We start from the raw sequence: 19,199 nt of genomic DNA, 5'->3' as shown, positions 1-19,199 counted from the left end.
TATAGATAAATTAAACACAACATTCTCCTGTGGTCTGGTGACTATCATTGAGGACAATGAAGAAAAATAGAGCCATCTACTACCACGGTCACAGGTCAGTAAGAAAAAAGCACGAACACTGCTGAACTGAGAACCCTGCTGAACAAAGTTTGAGTCCAGCGGCTCTTTTAAGACCAAGAGGGTTTTATTCAAGGTATAAGCTTTTGTGTGCGCGTGCACTTCTTCAGATACAATAAAATGGAAATTACCAGTCCATACATATAGGTAGAGGGTGAGCAGTAAATTAGCATACAGCATAATGAAGATTTTAACAGATTCAAGGGCCAAGCTTAGTTTATATGGTTACCGTCTGTTCGGGTTTAATTCCAGGGGAAAACATAGTGAAGAAAATAAATATGTCAAAACTGGAGATTGACGAGCAGATGTAGCCTTAATTGTGGAATGCTCAAACTCTGTTCAGCTGCTTCAGACCAACACAGCTACCCACCTGAATCTGAAAACCCTGCTGTAAGACTTGTCTGTTAGATCCAGAGTCTCGAATAAGAGATATGCAAACCACATATTCTATACACATTTCCATATTGTGACTTGAATGTCATATTGCACAGCATTGTGCCAACTACTTATTCTTGTCAAATAAGACAAAGACACAGTCATCACCAAGCTGTTATCTTTTGTGTAGCATTAGTGACCTAACTCTTGGTCACATTTTAGTGATTCTTAATGCCATACCTTGGGTCCTATGAGGCCTTCTTTCCCAGGGATTCCTGGGGTTCCAGACATGCCCATTTCGCCCTAGAAAAACAAAGCAGAAGGTAGGCTGTTCCAGTCCAAACACATTTCCAATTTTACAGCCTCATCAGCATGTGCTGTGAACACTTACGGGCTCACCCTTCCTCCCAGGAAGTCCCATTCGACCTGGCAGGCTCGGTTCTCCCTAAAACAGAAGCAATGACATATGTATTAGAGAGATAAAAGGCAAAAAAACCCCACAACAACTGTGACATTGACTTGATAGACCCTTTGTACTTGGCTCTTAAACTACTGAGCGGAGGGACTGCTTTCCTCTCAGATGTTTGACAAAGAACCCGATTGCTTACCTATGACTGTTGTTCTTTGAGTGGTCATCTGTGAATTCATATTGATGGGTTTTGCTCTTGTGCAGAGCTTCAGTTTGGAAACTTTTGGAGATACCTTTTAGGTGCAAAAATCCTCGCCACTCAAGAGGCACAGTCTTGACTATGCATGTCAAAGGTGGAAGAGTTGCATCTTCCCATTTCCCCAAAGATTTACCAGAATAAGTTAAAAGTGCTTGTTGCAGAAAAGGTGGGTAATATGAATGCACAGATCTCCACTGGAAGAACAACAGTTAAGGCAAGCAACCTGTTTTGTTACTTCTTTGTTGTCTCTGAGCATCACGTTGATGGCTAAAGACTAGCAAACAAACCTGACTAGTGGTAGATTACGGGTGCCAACTGGGAGAAGAGAACACTGCTTCTAGATTCCTGATGCCTCTAAGAATAAGAGGCTCTGGAGGGAATACATCTAACTGGCTGATGTATGGTTCCACAATGTGTTCCCCATTTCCACTAAGAGGCATCAGTTTTGAAATGTGACTTATGGTGATGGAAATGTGAAAGGGATTCCCAAGTGTAGGTGATGAGGGTGACTCCACCAGGTGACCACTGTTGGGATAATCATTTTTCCTTCAAGTCTCACATTGATCAGAAGTTGTAACAGAACCTGTACTAGAGATGTTTCAGTCTGGCAAATCACACTATCACAATGGATGCTGCCATAAGGCTTGAGATTGGTGATAAGCAAGTCCAATGTGAACAGAGGAAAGCCCTCACACAGAGAGAGAGAGGCCAGGGTTGCCCCTATAAACTGTGAAATCTGAACAGGTAAGGATAGGACTTCTTCCCATTGACATGAAGGCCCATAGAAGCTAGGAGTTAAAGAGTCATATGCATGTGGTGGAAGAGGAAAAGATGAGAGGGAACAGGGAGGAGCCAGTTGTCTATGTAGGGGAAGACTGTTATCCAGTGATGCCAAAGATGGGTCACAACTATTGTTATATATTTGGTGAAGACCCTTGGGGTGTTGGAGACTCCATGCACATCTCCCAGAGCAAAGGAGATGTGGTAGAATGGAGATGTGGAAGTAGATGGCATCACAACTTACAGAAGGAAACAAAGCTGCTGGTGTTAGGTGGGGAAGGACAGATCTCAGAGTTGCTATTCTAAACTTTCTGGGCATGAAGAGCTACCTGACTGATTCCCCCCCCACCCCCGAGACTGAGAATGGGATGAAGAACTCTATCCTTTTTCAAAATGGTGAAATACCCTCAGGTAAACCCTAAGCCCCTTTGGGAGAGTGGTACTGCTTCCATTACCACATTCAGCAGGAGAAAGCCATCCTGAAGAGGAAGATATGGATAATATATCTGAATACTTTGGATTAGAGAAGTGAATCAAACTCAGTTCCATAACCCAGTCTGATGATGGTTATAGCCCAGGTGTGGTTTGCTGAAGACCTGGAGACATTTATTCTTAGAGGAAATACTGGTACGTCAGCATGCAGGTGAGATAGTTGGCCACCTTTAGGGACAGCACAACCCTGATGAGAATTGCTTGCTCATGCTGTCCAATTTCCTCTCCTTTCATCACAATGAAATGTTAAGGAGAGTAGGGTAAAGGGACAACCATGTTGGTGGAATTTACTGAGGCTTTCCAGACTCTTAAACATAAGAGGCACAAAGGATGGGTTCTCCAATAAGACTTTAGCCACCTGGAGAGGCATGTGGAGCATAGGAAATGCCACTGATGTGTACATGTTGGCACAAGGCCTGGGGTATTAGCATGGGGGTACTGGAACCCAAGAGACTGCTGTTTTACCTTGAGCCCCAATGTTGTCGCTCCAGACATTTTAGGTGCTCCACATACATCCTGACATCTTCTTTGGGGAAAAGCTTCTTTGTATCAGACACCGATGGTGCACAATAGGATTTCAAATGCTTGGATCTACCAATAATTTATTTTTGGGGGGAGGATTTTTGTTCATGAAGTATGACTTCCTTGCCTCCCCCCTCCTGCTGCAGCACTAAATGTCCTTCCAATGATGCTCCTGGGGAACAGGGGACCCCAAGCAAAAGAATGGGTGAAGGTCTGAGATCTACTCCCCCGCTTCCATCAACAACAAACAAATACAAAACCTTGCAAAGACTCATCTTGCTCTTCTTTTGAATATGAAAAGGTAGAAGCAATTCAGAAATCTCCTGGGGAGGGTCAGGCTGAGCCCATCAGCTGAAACACAGGTACCTCCTTGGGTACCTGCAGCCTGGTTCCATAGCTGTCAATACTGACAGAGTAACAAGTGATGCAAAAGGAAAATGAGGTGGATCAGAGCATGCCATCATTGGTACTGAGATGTACAGTTCACCCTGATGAGGCATGTGTCTCCAGTGGTGAGTATCATAGCTGACGGAATTCAGTGATGGTGACTGTGTCTCAAACCCAAGTCCAAAATGCCTGTTGGTGCTGAACAGTCCCTGAAGTAAGGGCTGATCTATCCCTATGCAAAGCTATGGAGTGCTGGTCTCAGCCTCTGCAGTATCAAGTTAGTATCCCAATACTAGGCACAGTAGTCAGGGAGAATAGTGTAAAGCAATCCCATGTATCTCAGTCATACTAATGATACCAGGGTTGGTGATGTTGGCTCCAGACGTTCACAGAACATCTGAAAGAGTTCTGGTATTGTGAATGGAATAGAGATCTATCCAGCAGAGATTTAGAAGGAAGTGGATCAAGTAGCTGCATCTTAGTTGGACGGTTTCCCACCTGTCCCTCAGAGAAGAACCCCTGAGATACATATTAAGGGACAGAGCTTTGTCTGCCAATGGAATTCTTGGGATCAGAATGATTTCTTTGATGATCTTTAGGAATGGCTTTGTTGGCTTTATACTGAGGTATTCCAAAACATAGGACAACATCTAAAGGTGGACAGACAGACCTCTGTTAATAAAATGTAGGTTGATGTATTCTTCTTCTTCTTCAGTACTGAGGTTGATTGAGCTGGCCGAATTTGTTGCTGATGGTACTGAAGTGGTTGGTATCAATGGTTCTGGAGTCAGGAGCTAGAGTGATGGAGCTCCAGGGGCAGCTCAAAGCTCAGTGGACTGAATATGCCTTGCCTGCCTTGTGGCCTTTAGAGGATGCAAGTCTTGACTGTACTCCAAGGCACAAGAGACACTGTGACTATTAGCTGAAGGTAGCTTTCCACATTGTCAACACTTTGAAAGGGTCATTCTTTGCTCTGTAGAGGCCCAGGCACCACAGAGGAAACAAGAGAAAGTTGGAAAGTTGGAAAATTGGAGGCAAAGGAAAGAGTAGAAAATGATTAATGGGATAACACACACACACACACAGAGAGAAAACCAGATTGCAGAGCTGGTATCTGTGAAGAGAGTGCTCTAAAATGCTGGTACTACAGAAGTAGATAAAAAGGACCTCAGTGAGTAGATGTGACTTCTCTGCTTGGGCATGCAGAATCAGAGCTGTGCCTCTGAGAGAAGAGGATTTTTGCACCTAGAAGTTTCCAAATCAAAGCTCTGTGCAGGAACAAAGCCCATCAGTGTTACACTCAGAGACCATGAAATAACTCAGATTTATCAAGCACCTTCCTGATTTCAAACTACTTATAATAAACATCCAAAATACACGTGATGGTGTGAAACAAAAGCACCATTCTTGCCTCCCCTCAAGGGTTAATGTATATAATAACAGGTCTGGTTCTTCCTTGCAGGAGGTATTGTTAATTAAGTGCTTGGCCTGCCTGGCACCTTATCAGTTCCAAGGCCAGAGCTGATGACTTTTCATGAAAGCATGTTCTTAGTGTTGGGAGGGGAAAGACCAGGAGGAGTGATGTAAGATTCTGGAGAATTCTCCTGAAGACCTGATAGGATTGGATACCATCGTCACCAGACTTGAGGAGTTAGAAGTATAATTATAATAACCCTCCAAGGGCTTGACCACCTAGCTGAGATTTTCTGAACTGTAGGTCTGGCTCTATGCTTGGCAATTTGCTGAAATCATAGACTACGCTGCTCAGAGGCCTTCACTAAGTGTAAGGTTTGTGGCCTTCACTTGAATGTAAGGTTTGTGCTGCCTAACAAGAATCTTTAACAGTGTTGGGTAGTTAAAGCTAGATTTATTGTTTTGTGTCCTATGTGACCTTTGGTAATCTGTTGGCTATATTCATATTAACTTGTCTATTTTTTCAATAAACTTTATAAATGTTTTTTAATATCATCAGTCTGGTTAAAGGAAATGTACCCCTCCCCCTTTGGTTCAGCCCTACTTAGTTGTGATGCTATGAAGACACAAATTGTAGCAACTGCACTAACTGCAGGTGCTAGTTCATACAAATGGCCCTTTTGTGTGACCATCTCTGAGCTACGAACTGTCCCACATTTCTGCTCAGCCTCTACTAAGCAGTAGATTCCTAACTGGAAAACAGACATAAGACCCATTTTTTCCAGTAGAAACATCATCTCCTTTGAAGTTCCAATGACACACTTTACCTTTTTTCATGAAAGAATTACAAAGGAAGGGTTTACTGCCACATCTTGTAATGGAAAAGGAATGAAAGAGAAACCCTGGCACTTACCTTCTCCCCCTTATCTCCATCCTGGCCACAGGCTCCTTTCATTCCTCGATCCCCCTACAATAAGAAAACATCATCACAAATCAGTCTTCATTTTCATGTAACTTGTTCTTTTGTCAGTAAATTCACACTGATTTGGCTCTGTACCTGTGCAGAGTGTTAATTCAAAATTTTTTAAAGCTTCTAGGTTTAGTGTTTAGCCATGAAACCCTACTCCTCTCAGAGTTGCAGACTGGACTGTGTGTCCCTAAAGTGAAGGAATTGTACCAATGGGTAGGTCATATGAATGCACACATGACCACCTGAAGAACAAAAGGAACAGGGGGAAGGCAGAGAATAGATATTCCAACCATGCCCAATGAAATCACGAAGAAGATCTTAGATCTCCCACATCCAATTCAAGGTTTTACCAACTGTGTCAGAACATCACATGAGACATACTTTCTGCATGATCCAGGGTGGGATCTTCACACTTTTTTCAGAGACAGGTTTTACATGGCAACTTTGATGCTAAGTGCAAGAAATTCTATCCAACATGTCTAAATCGCTAGATGTTTTCTTGGGAATATACATAACCTTAAAGGAGGCTTTATGAAGCCAAAAAACCTTTCCTAAAAGTACAAATCCCGTATTCCCCCTTTGACGACTCCCAAGTATCTAAAAGGCCTTTGTCAGTGGGCTCATCTTCCTCTGCTTTGGGATGGGATGGAATGGCTCTCAAGATCACAGAGTTAAAAACAAAAGGAAGCAACATATGCGGTGTCACCTTTGGACCTCGCATTCCAATAGGCCCCACGTCTCCTTTATCTCCTTTGGATCCTGAGATACCATCCTTTCCGGGGAGCCCCTGGAAGACAACAAGGTAGTGTGATTATCAGGGTTCAACCTGCAAAAATGGAGGTAGACACAGCAACAGATGGAAAATTCTTACCGGCTCGCCTGGCTCTCCAGACTCACCAACTTCTCCCTGAGTAAAGACAAACACACAATAAGAAGATGAGATATGAAATGGGAACATAGCCTAGACTTTACATATACATATACAACAACAACCAAATGGACATTACAACATTTCACCTATAAAATTAGACTGCACCTTCCTAGCAGCAAAAGAGATTGAATGGTGAAATAGCCACCAGTCTTGGTAAAGACCTTTCAAGCCTCCAAGGAGTGGCAAGGGAAATCAGGGATGGGATTTCCCACTCCACTCCACTCCACCGTCTGTCCTGAATTTCTTAAGGTACATGGCCAATTCCAAAATGATAACATCTGTATGAGTTTTAAAGTATCTGTACTGAACCTGAAAGAAGTCATGGATCTGAGTTGAAACTATACTGACTTAAATCCCAAACAGTGTGAATCAAATTGAACAAGCACCAGGATCTCTGTAGGATCAAGACTATAAATAAAATGACAGGTGTATATATAGTCTAACTATGTTTCTGTCAGTCACCTTAAATGGTGAATGTATAGCCATGGTCGATCTGATAACCTCATACCTTTTGCCCACCAGGCCCTCGTGCTCCTGGAAATCCTGATGACCCCTTTTCACCTTGCTCACCTCTCACTCCCTGTAGATTTAAAAAACAGTTACTGAAAAGCATGAGTGATAGTGGAAGGAAGACTTCTGCCTAACTCCTATTGTTGAAGTGACCAAAAAAGTAATATTACTACAAGCTGAAACAAAAGCTCGCCCGACCCATGATAACTCTGCCGACACTAGATTCATGAGTTCCATTAACTCATTCCTAATTCAGGACAATGCTTAACACCAAAGAGTAGGATTTTGTGCTCAGTTTAGCTATCATGTTACTCCCAATATGCCACCTGTATCTCAGATATGCAGGACCCATTATCCCTACAAAACTGCTACAGTGATATCAACCCTGTCTCTGCCATATATGCATTATTTTCTGTTCACAGACAAGAGTGACAGCTGCTGGTTTATTTACTGGACCAAACTTTATAGCAACACTTGGGAACCACAACATTTCCTGAAGTATAGTTTATATCTGTGGCAGTATGTGGCCGATACTTCTATGTTTTCTACCTCTTTGGAATAAGGCAGATTCAGCTCTATTTTATTCAACCCATTCTGCTGCTGTCATTTTGGATTCCTGGTGTTTACAGAGAGCAGATCAGTTTAAGGTAGCACACAGGCAAGATTCTAACTTCTACCACTTGGCTTGAGCTGGTACTTTGACTGGGTCCTTGCGCATGGAGTGCAGACATGTCTCCTACCCCAACAACTCCACTGAAAGTCTGGTGAACAGCTACTCAGGCATCTGCTGTGCTACCTTTTCTCCAGGGACGCCTTGATCTCCTTTGTCACCTTTCTCTCCTTCCATCCCTTTTAGGCCACGGTCTCCCTTATGAGAGAAGAGTTAATTGTCAATAAATGGTCAGTAATAAATCAGAGAATTACAAGTTATATGATACTGGCTTGGATGAAAGATCAAAAAGTATGTATTCAGCATGAAAGGAGACATAGCAGAGAAGAAGAAGAAGAGGAGACTGGATTTATCCCCCACCCTTCACTACCCAAAGGAATCTCAGAGTGACTTACAATCTCCTTTCCCTTCCCCTCCCCACAACAAACACTCTGTGAGGTAGGTGGGGCTGCGACAGCTCTCTCGAGAACTGCCCTTGAGAGAACAGCTCTTGTCACACGACCCTGACGACTCCCCCTTGCTGCCACTGGATTCCTCCAGCCCCCGTTGCTCTGCCACCTTGGTGGCCCGCCTGTCCAAGCAGCAGGGGCCTCAGACACCTGAACGGGGAGGGAGGTTCCGTCACCGTCCCTGCCACTATGTTCACTCTGGATGTAAGACACTGTCCCTCTCTCTGTTCTGCAGTGTCGTCCTCTTCCATCCAGGTCGTCAACCCTGGCCTCTTACAGCTGCATCCTTTTATTCTCTCCTGCCTTCCCGTCTTCCCCCGGCTCTCCCTGTCCCCCTCCCTTCTCCAGCCCTGCACCTCTACATAATTGAGGACGCTGGCTCCTGGGAGGGGCCATTCTCTCTCTCACTCCTTCCTGCCTCGGGCGGCTCCAGATGGGGTGCGATGCCCGGATGTGCTGGTGTGCTCCTGTGCCGGGCCTCTGGCCCGGTGCAGCTGTCTAGCCGTGTTCGGGCGAACTCCCGGCATCTCTGCTGCTGTTGCCGACCCCGGTTGGCAACGGGAGGGCTGTTGCCGCGCCCACCTCGGTGGCCTTCCTTTGATGCCTCCCGGGATCCCAGGTGAGTAGAGGTGGGTCCAGGGGCCGTCCTCCCGGTGTCAGTCTTGTTGGGACTGCGGGGTGGGGCGGGCGGTGGGCCTGTCATCGGGACAGCTCTGAAAGAACTTATGACTGACCCAAGGTCACACCAGCAGCTGCATGTGGAGAAGTGGGGAATCAAACCCAGTTCTCTCAGATTAGAGTCTGCAATCCTAACCGCTACAACAAACTGGCTCTTCCAAGGGAAGAGCAGAATGTGATAAATGGACTTTTGATGGAAACTGCCATCACTTGAGGCTTTTACTTTAATTATCCTAAATACCCTCAAGTTCATTTGGACTTTGCTTTACTTAATATTAATGTCCATACCACCAAGCTATTAAACATAGATTGATACAGTAAAATTCTTTATTGGTTATTTAAGTAATTTTTCAATGCTATAACAAATTTGACATTATAAAGCAAACTAAGAAAGGATCACTAATCCCATCAACAGAAGAATCTGAAGAAAAAGGCACCCCTTACTCTAATCTATAATTACTATCCCAAAGACTACCATACCCAATTTAGAGATATTCTGCATGGATACTTAATAACTGTATCAGTGATATTTTGTATCTATACCACATACATTATTCTTGGACTTCTTCCTTCTAGAGCATTTTTTCCAGATTTCTCCCCTCAACTACCATAAATTCCTATCTAAACCATTTTAATTTTAGACATCCAACTAATCACACTTTGGGCTGCCAAACCAGCTTTCACAGGGAAGCCTTCCTCAGCCGAAACAAAAGGAATTTTTCTAAACACATTGTTCTTTTTCTCACCTGATTTTTATTTATCTTTAAAATCTGTCATTGGAATGAGTTACCAACCCCCTTCCCCCCAAAAACCTTTTGTCACATAGAACATAAAACATTCTCAGGCTTCTGAAATGTCTTCCTAATAAGAGACAGACAAGGTCTTAAAGGTGCACTTGCTCAAGACCTGGAAATGAGTTTACTAAACCATTTCTTTAGTTTTTTTTTAAATGCAGCCATGTCATTTACCGGTTCCCCTTTGTTCCCCCGAGCACCTGGTGGGCCCTCCACAACAGCAGTATCACCCTGTAATTGAGAAAGAATATGGCAGCCTATCAATGACTGAAGTGTTCTATTTGGCTGCAGCCAGCAATCCCATTGGCATATTCACTGGCAAAGATAATTTACTGCTGAGTATAACCAAACTTTTAGTCTAGAAAACATTAAAGGAAGCTTTTCATTTTAATATGGCAAGAGTGAAGGTACAAACCAGCACTCAATGGAGCAGTCCTTTGCTTCACAGCTGAAGAATTATTAGGACAATGTTGGGAGTTATGAAATACATTGTAGTCTGAACAGTAAATGCTGAGCAATATAAAGGACTTGTTATAATCAGAGCATTTGAAGGGGACTGTACATTTTGCAGAAGTTTCTCAAGTGGATGGCATCAAGCCTTCTTTTTCCTGGGAGTAGGAAAGTATTGTCTTTGTTTTTGAAGAATTTCCTTGGAACTGTTCAGGTGTCAATATGGCTTTATTTGTAATCACAAAGCAGTCATCATGATCCTTCCACTGATGGGAGTACTCACCTTGTCTCCCTTTGGCCCTACAGCTCCAACATCTCCCTAGGAGAGGAAAATAGGACGGTTAGAAATAAGCCTAGCCAGGACTCAAGCCTCACTGAATTCTAACCTGACCATTCTAAACACCTCAGAAACCTATACTACAAACACATTTTGGAGGTTATTTATTTCTATTATTTATTATTAACAGCACTTCATAGAGCTGCCTTAGGTAACTTATAGGATTACAGTCTTCAGCTAGGAACCTGAGAGCCTGATTAACCCTGGGAATTCCTTGTTGTTCCCTGAATGCTGGCTAAAAAGTCAAGACTAGATAGGCTGTACAAGGAAAGAAGACATGTGCAATGATGTACTTTTCAGAGTTTGGTCCTGAATCAAAGGAAATTATTCATAGGTCAAGATTGCACGACAGGACATCCAATGCTAGGCAGAGGTTCAGCAAATAATATCAATAAACCACCTGGTTTAGCTGTCTGCCGCCATCGGTCCTTACTATCAATGTTATGACTAACAATTTGACATTTCAATGGTCAACACATAAGAAGAAAATGAGCCAACTGTTCCTTTCCCACTATTTCTGTTCCCACACAAGTTAATTTGCTTACTTTGTCACCTCTCTCTCCTCTGTTTCCTGGAAGACCCTATGGAGAAAACAGAAAAGACACTTCAGGATGACAATAAATGCCTAGTCTCAGATTTGAGGGAGCAGAGAAGGAAGAGAGATATTTACCGGAGGTCCCCGATCTCCCTCCAGCCCTGGGCGCCCATCTTCACCCTGAGAAAAAGGAAAATACTGAGATAGACCAATGAAGGGAATGTTGGAGGCAGTGGCTGCAGCTCTAATTCAAGGCTATTGTGAAAACCTTGGTCCTTTGCTAGGATTCTGATTACAATGGCCAGCAAGTGGATGAACATTGAAGACACCATGTCATATTTAAGCTATGCAGATCTTTGGGATATACCAAAATGGGATTTCTACACATTCTGGTAATCATTTTCTTATACCAAAAGATAAGATGGAATGGCAGATTAGGTCTTTGACTGTAAATACTGAACATCAGCCTCTCTTCATTGCAGCAGAAACCAGGTGGAGAAACCAAAAACTAAATTTAGAGCCTCCTCCTTCAAGATATGCAATACTGCACACAGGTGACTGGTACATCCTTTATTACTCCACACAGGATTGGCATGCCTACATACACGCACCCACCCACACACATATTTGCTATATACAGTGCTTCATCCCCAGCTGTCAGTGGGTTCCTCTCTACCCCTGGTCCATCTGCTGCCCAAGACACCTCCCCTCCCCAGTCTCTCTGCTGGGGCTGGGATCTGCTGGGTGCCAGGTCAGTAAACTCAGATGCAGCTTGGCCTGTCCTTTCCCAGGCTTTAATCCTGTATACTGCACCCCCTAATGATGGCAGCAGGTGGGATAGGATACTAGATTGGCTGCCACAGGAAGGCACAGGACTCAGATCCATCTGTGGCCCTTCTCTGCTGCCCTCTGGACTGCGGCCCTGATGTCCACCAACCAGAAAGATGCTGTTGTTTCTACCCCCCTCCCCCATGACTTTATGGATTCTGTTCAATGTCTATGCAATCGATTCAGGCCAAGATACATACCCGTGGCCCTGGATCTCCTCGCTCACCTCTAGAACCTGGCAGTCCAAGTCCCGTGTCACCCTACAGTACAGAAAAAAATGTTTGGGCACAATATATCTTAATATAACATGGTATGAAAGCTATGTTCTTTTTTATGATCCCTTTATCATTTAAAAAATAGCCTCCCACCTATTCTGCTCAGAAAACAGTGCAAAGTAGTTCGGGAAAGAATTTTTAAAAACCTCTTTTTCCCCCTTGCTTTATGTAGTGAGGCATGGAGAAAAACAAAATTCCTGCATGTTTTCAGACATATCTTTGTAACTCCAGGAGCTAGGCACTGTTTTAGAATGAAACAAAATATTTAGGGTTCTGCAGCAGTTTAAAATACTTCCAAGTTGCATGAAAAATTCTGTCCTCAAGGCCTCATAAGGCCTGGCAAGCATGGGTGTATAAGCCACTCCTCTTTCAGAGCTGCTGACAGCTAGCACTATAAAAGAAAAAATCAGGGCCTACCTTATCACCTTTCAGGCCAGGGGTGCCCTGTGAGCCCTACAGTAAAAGAGTGATGAAAGAAAGAAAAACAAGACATAGAAAAAAATAAGATTAATAATGTAGCATCACCATAGGAATGTCAACAGGTAACACGGTAACACGTGGGATGGAATTTAGACAGGCTGCAGTTAACTAGCTATATAAGCAACCCTCCTCACCTTGCATCCCACATGCCCATGTACTTACTGCTGGGCCTGGTGGTCCAGGTGGTCCTGGAGCTCCTGCAGTGCCATCTCGCCCAGGAAAGCCAATTAGACCCTGGCACAAAAAAGAGACCCCGGTTAATTCAGACAATGGCACACTGGGCTTGAAGAAGAGGAAGACATCCTGCTACCCTTGTAGGGTTGCCAGCCTCCAGGTGGGGCCTGGGGATCTCCCGCTTTTACAACTGATCCCCAGCTGACATAGATCAGTTTCCCTGGAGAAAATGGCTGCTTTGAAGGGTGGACTCTATGGCACTGTACCATGCTGAGGCCCCTCCCCTTCCCAAACCCCGCCCTCTCCTGGATCCACCCCCAAAGTCTCCAGGTATTTTCCAACCCAGACCTGGCAACCCTATACCCTTGGGTACTCCTCCCATGATCATGGGAGGCAGGAAATACATAGCTCTTTCTGTCCCTGAAGAGAGAGTATCCACCCCTCTTTAGTTCAGAGGCTTCCATAGCTGTTCAATGACAACATGGTGTGTGCCCAACATTCTAACATTTGATGACAGAAACACATAAACTCAGAAAAAGAAACAAAGGAACATTAACAATAACATTAACACTCAGAAAAAAATTATTGCTGGACTTGGCAGGAAGATGTCCATACCAAACACCACAAAGAGAACAAAAAAATTGCACAAGTTAAGCAGACAAAAAGAGAAACATCTCCTGAACGTAAGCATAGCTGCTAAAAAGACCACACTTCAAACACTGGATGGGTCCAGAATGTCCTCCTCTTCCTCAATAGATGATTAGGTCTATCAAAGTCAGCACTGTCTACTCAGACTGGCAGTACCTATCCAGGGTCTCACGCAGAGATCTTTCACATCACCTGCTGCTGGTCCTTTTAATTGGAGATGCAGAGGACGGAGGCTGGAAACTTCTGCATGCAAAGCAAGGGCTCTTCCACTGAGCCATGGCCTCTTCCAAAACACGGCACCTCCCCAATCTTGAATGAGCTTGAGCCCACAGGTTGCTATCACAGACCCCACAGCTGAGCTAAAAACATCAGGTCCATTGACTTGGTTGAGCATACCTGATTTATCATAGTAACAACAATGTATTCAATAATGCTTACTCTTACTCTTAGGATTGTAGCCATATTCCTTGTAATTCCTGAATACTACTGTTCATTTATCTTTACTACTACTACTACTACTACTACTACTACTGAATCACCCAATCCCCACCACTGCAAGGATCTGGGTGATATACAACACATAGTAAAAACATTAAAACCATAAGATAAGTACATGAATAATGCTAATCCAGCAATTTAAAAGATCAAGTGGTGAAATTATGATTTCTTCCCAGTTTCGGACTGTGGCAACCACAAGAGTATGGGGGAGGAGGAATAAAACAATCTGATGGAAGAGAGTAGGAGGAATAGGAGGGGGGTGCCAGCCAAGATGGAAGCTGTTGCTGTCCTCAACCAAAGGCCTGGCGGAACATCTCTGCCTTACAGGCTCTGTGGAATTGCATAAGGTCCCACAGGGCCCTGATGTAGTTTGGCAGAGACTTCCACCAGGTTAGGGCCAGGGCTGAAAAGGAACTGGCTCTGGTCAAGAACAGTTGGATGTCTTTCGGGCCAGGGATCACCAGCAGATTGCTATCCAAGGAGTGTAGCACTCTCCCAGGGACATACTGGAAGAGACGGTCCCACAGATATGTTGGACCCTGACTGCTCAAGACCTTAAAGGTCAACACCAAAACCTTGAACTTGCCTCGGTACTCCACTGGAAGCCAGTGTTGCTGGCGCAGCACAGATTGTACATGTGCTGTCCATGATGTTCCCATCAGGACTTGTGCTGCTGTGTTCTAGATCAACCAGAGCTTCCAGATCAGTCTCAAGGGCAGGCCAGCATAGAGCAAGTTACAGTAGTTTAACCTGGAGGTGACCATTGCATGGTTACCATGGCTAGGTCAGGGCATGACAGGAAAAGGGCCAGTTGCTGAGCCTGACACAGATGGAAAAACGCCAGCCTGGCAATACGTGTGACTTGGGTATTAGCCATCTCAAGCAGGTCTCAAGAGAGGAATCCTATACATTTTTCAGATAAGTAAATAAATAAACATTTCCCTTACACGCTCTCCTGAAGGTCCTGGTGCACCAGTCAGTCCATTTTCTCCTCTCGGACCTTGTTGGCCTGGCATCCCCGCTGTACCTGGTAAACCTGGAGTTCCTAGTGGCCCAGGCATACCAAGGTCTCCCTTAAAAAGAAGCCACAATAGAAGACGTCAGGTCCAGTAATCAGAAACTCTAATGGTAATGCTCCATTCTTCACCACTCCAAATATTTGAGAACTTCTTCTGCTTTCAATGCATAAAAGAAGCTGCAAAGAAGCTAAATTACATTTATACTTTTTGAGTCTTTCCAATACACCTAGACAATAGGTCTACATGAAATGATTAAGTGGCTTTGAAAGACCCTCTTCATTTGGCCAAAACTGCAGAGGGACAGGATAACCTGGGTTTACAATATGGTTATGAAGGGAGCTACACAGACCCCCCCCCCTTCATTTCAAGACGTTTTTCTGTTGGTACAAGGACAGGGAAAGGAGAGTGGTTAATTGTTTTCAAGCACTCCCATCCTGTCAAGGGTTCCCTCGGGCACCTAGTACTTAATGTTTGGTTATGCAAATACTCCTGCCTAGCAGAGATCAGTCAAAGGGCCATCTCATTGTTTGGCAGGAGTGTGACACCTAGAAGGTAACAGAGACTGGGGAGTGCCGAATGCTAGATGGGAAGGAAAGGAAGAGAAGGAATGACTCACGGGGGGGGGGGGGGAGAGAGGAGTTAAAGTCCCTGGACATGAGGGGAATGGAGTCCATTTTGGGTGATTTCATTTGAGGATAAATTGGAGGAAGGAGATGTCACACTAAGGCTCCATCTTGATGACCGCCATTATCATGTGGAGCTAACAAAGAACAGGCAGCCCAGAAAAAGACTTGAGGTAATGGATGACTGATAGAAAGCTGTAACTTTAAGAATAAGGAGCCTACCCTACAATAACAACAGTCATGGTATGTTTAGAGAGAAGGGACAGAAGAATAGGTGTATGCACCTTTAATTTATAATCTTGTTCAGACCATTGCTGTGCAGAGTATGTGTGGGGACAATTTCTTTTTAATAAATTTCTTACTAAAGGGCACCAAAGAAGGAAGAGAGGTGAGTGGTGAATAGTTTGTTAGATCCCCAGGAGTGCAAGTGCAGTAAGCCATCCCTATAGAGTCTAGTAAAAGCAGAAGCAGGAGACATGGACGCTAGGGAGCACCTGTAAAAGAGAACGTGGATGGAGCGCTACAAGTACTGGCCCTCTTGGTAGGTAATACTTTAATCAACCAGCTGGTGGAAGTAGAAATACTGGAGAGATGCAAGGATCCCCTCTAGATGGGTGGGTTCAAGAAAGTAGTGTGCCCCACCCAGTAAAACCACTTGGTAGGTGAATGTGCCATTTTAGATAGATAGGCAAAACTGTTTCTTCCCAGGGTCATAGATGGCTGGGTCAGAGAACTTAATGAGGCAATGGGGGCAGGGAGCTATAACTTCCATAAGGAAGACTGAAAATGTGTAGGTATGGAATAAGATTGAAACACAGACTTATACAAACACCAGATGTTAAATCAGGTTTAAAGTGACAGGATTGGTCATTCTTTATTTAAACAAATGGCTGCAGAGTGGGGTAGAGCAATGACAAGTTAGGAAGCGGACTACATCAATAGGTGTGAGAATGCACAAGCGTAAAATGCTGCTAACTGCACTATACTGTACTGTTTGAATATGTAGAAAGAAATCCACCAAACCGGCTCAAGCTTCTCATAAACAGCCAAATTGCCGGATGAAAAATTGCCGGATGAAAAATTGGCTCCTTGACTGTAACTGGCAAGCAGAATGTGAATGATTCCAGCACCCAGATCATCCCTGGTTTTAAGATCTTTGAATAATGAAAAACAGTGCAAAGTAGTGAAAAAAGATCAGAAGAATTTCAACGCTGCAGACACGGTGTAGGTTAATAGAAACCATGGAAAATGAATTACCTTCAAACCTGGAGGCCCAATCTGCCCTGGAGGTCCTGGTAGGCCAACCCCAGGTGAACCCTGGAATGATACAGATGGAAGAAAAAATTATGTCTTGAACAGCTGACATCTAAATGAGAAATAGTTGTCTATTTCAAGGGTGGCAGACATAAGGCTCAGGAGCTGGAACCAGCCTATCCATGGCTCTTACCCAGCCCACAAGCAACTGGTATGTATGGCAGTGTAAGGTACTTCCCCCTTTCCTTTGTAAAAAAACTAGTCTTGTATATAATTAAATACATTCATTGGGGGCTTTGTGGGTTCCCCAGTAAATCAATTGCTTTCATTGCTAGGAATCAATTGCTTCTGTTTGTACTTTGAGTAAGAAATAATATTGTTAATTGGGTTTGTCTGTGTCCTTTATAAAGTTTCTATCTCCGGTACCTGGCATTACATTTTATGGCACACATGATGGCCCCTCTGACACAGTGACATTTGTATCAGATCTGGCCCTCATAACAAATGAGTTCGACACCTCTGGTCTATTTCTTAACAGACCTAGTACACTATAACACTGGAGAGCAGGGAAAGAACAGTATCTACTTTCAGTAGGCTCACTCATTGATTGGTGAAGAAATCAGGATGGATACTGGGAGAAGTGTAAATGACTTTTAATTTATTATATGTCCCCTTCTGATTGTTGCCAAGTTCACAACAGACATCTATAATGATGCACTGCAGAAAGCATTTAAAGACTACTGTATTGGACAGGGTGATTGAACTAAGTGCCTTCCTGTTCACATGGACAAGGACAGCACACCAAAAAGGTTTAGCAAACAATTGTATTGTCTCTAATAGAAGCTTGTACAAAATACATGAAACCCACTGCATACCTTTTCCCCTTTGATACCAGGTGATCCTTTGGCTCCCTATTAACATTGAAAAACAAGAAAACTGAGTATGAAGGAAGTATTACACATTTAGCAGGTGGAATCAGAGCATAGACTATTGACAAAACTGAGATGTCAAAAAAGGGGGATATCAATTGTACACCATGTCTCCTAAAACGAGGATAGAAAACAATGGCTTGGATCCTATGAAAAAGTTCTCAGTATGTTAGACAGTATTTGCCATGGAGTGTGCTTCCTCTTCCAGTAAAACTTCCATTTGCCTAAAATCAATGGTTTTCAGTGGGCCCTTCTATAATCAAAAGTTTTAGCAGACTGTGCACGATCTACAGCACAAACTATCTAGGTGCTCACAAACTCATTTCTAGTATCCAAACCATTGAGCTTAAATCACAAAACGGCAAATTTTGGTTTAACATTTTTTAAAAGTGCAACTGAATGACACAACGAGCCTTCTGGGTGTGTTACATACATCTGTTTTGGAACTTTGGAACTGTGAGGAATGGGGTTAAGATATCCTGTCTACAGTCAAATACTGGACTAGATTTTTTTTTTTAGTAAACACCTTTCTCAGACTATTATACTTTGCATGCATTCTGTTCATCTAGCCAGAACTTGCTCAGATGGTTCCATTGCTATTTTCTATTCCATATCCTGTCCATATATTTTCAGATAGGTTGGTGGTGATTCAAGAATGCCTGACAGCTGTATTTCTCCTTGGGCTAGTCTGCCTCCTGTTACATTCACAAAAACATATCCCTAGGGGGTTAGGGTCCACTGTGGGAAACATGGACTAAATGACCCATGTTTATTCTTCCAACACCTAAGCTTTCATTACACACAGCTGTACCTAGCTGGGTTAAATACTCTACTCCATACTTCATAGTACTTACATCCTCTCCAGGATCTCCAGGTTCCCCCTGGTCCCCAGGTTCCCCCTAGCACAAAGAAAGAAAAGTTGACTACATGAATTTTGAAAATAAGCTAGACTTCCAGAATTTCAATGAAGCCTTCAGTTGTCATGAAAACAGAACAAACACTTCTTTCCTGGAGGACCATTTCTCACCTTTTCTCCTCGGGGGCCTGGTATACCTCGGTCACCTTTGGAACCCTGCAGAGTAGAAATATCATCAGTGACATCTCACCCAAGAAGCAGGAGTCCTGGAACTTGTAGTGGAAAGGAAGAATGAAAAACAACTTACTGGCTTCCCCAGCAGTTCTCTATCAAAATCACCCAGTGCACCCTAAAACAGATTATACAGAAGTTCAGTCCACCAGAGGCCTTCCTCTCAAATCTCAGCAACACCTTCCAAAAGTAACAGTCACTATGCTTTCCTCCCTTTCTAGAAAGTTCCCATTTTATTTTGCTGATTTCCATCCCTTTCCGAGACGGCAAAGATCAGACAGATTATTCCTTCTCTTCTATCCATAG

At 43.7% G+C, this 19,199-nt stretch overlaps 1 protein-coding gene across 1 annotated transcript in view; it reads right to left on the bottom strand.

The window, feature by feature from the left end:
• LOC107113419 (collagen alpha-1(VII) chain-like) overlaps positions 1 to 14,951 on the bottom strand; it is a 40,598-nt gene extending 25,647 nt beyond the window's left edge. The window contains exons 1-15 of the mRNA XM_015414744.1: positions 14,929 to 14,951; positions 12,824 to 12,895; positions 12,599 to 12,634; positions 12,107 to 12,166; positions 11,214 to 11,258; positions 11,089 to 11,124; positions 10,490 to 10,525; positions 9,931 to 9,987; positions 7,962 to 8,033; positions 7,164 to 7,235; positions 6,596 to 6,631; positions 6,431 to 6,511; positions 5,668 to 5,721; positions 884 to 937; positions 733 to 795 (exon numbers count right to left, since the gene is read on the bottom strand). Of these exons, the coding sequence (XP_015270230.1) occupies positions 733 to 795; positions 884 to 937; positions 5,668 to 5,721; positions 6,431 to 6,511; positions 6,596 to 6,631; positions 7,164 to 7,235; positions 7,962 to 8,012 (411 nt within the window). The 5' untranslated portion in view covers positions 8,013 to 8,033; positions 9,931 to 9,987; positions 10,490 to 10,525; ... (4 more) ...; positions 12,824 to 12,895; positions 14,929 to 14,951. The remainder of the gene's footprint in view (positions 1 to 732; positions 796 to 883; positions 938 to 5,667; positions 5,722 to 6,430; positions 6,512 to 6,595; positions 6,632 to 7,163; positions 7,236 to 7,961; positions 8,034 to 9,930; positions 9,988 to 10,489; positions 10,526 to 11,088; positions 11,125 to 11,213; positions 11,259 to 12,106; positions 12,167 to 12,598; positions 12,635 to 12,823; positions 12,896 to 14,928) is intronic.
• Positions 14,952 to 19,199: the final 4,248 nt, after the last annotated feature.

Source organism: Gekko japonicus, unplaced genomic scaffold (assembly GCF_001447785.1).
Source record: "Gekko japonicus isolate JY-2015 unplaced genomic scaffold, Gekko_japonicus_V1.1 scaffold1532, whole genome shotgun sequence".
Classification (NCBI taxonomy): Eukaryota; Metazoa; Chordata; class Lepidosauria; order Squamata; family Gekkonidae; genus Gekko; species Gekko japonicus.
This window is presented reverse-complemented; position numbering and strand designations above follow the sequence as displayed.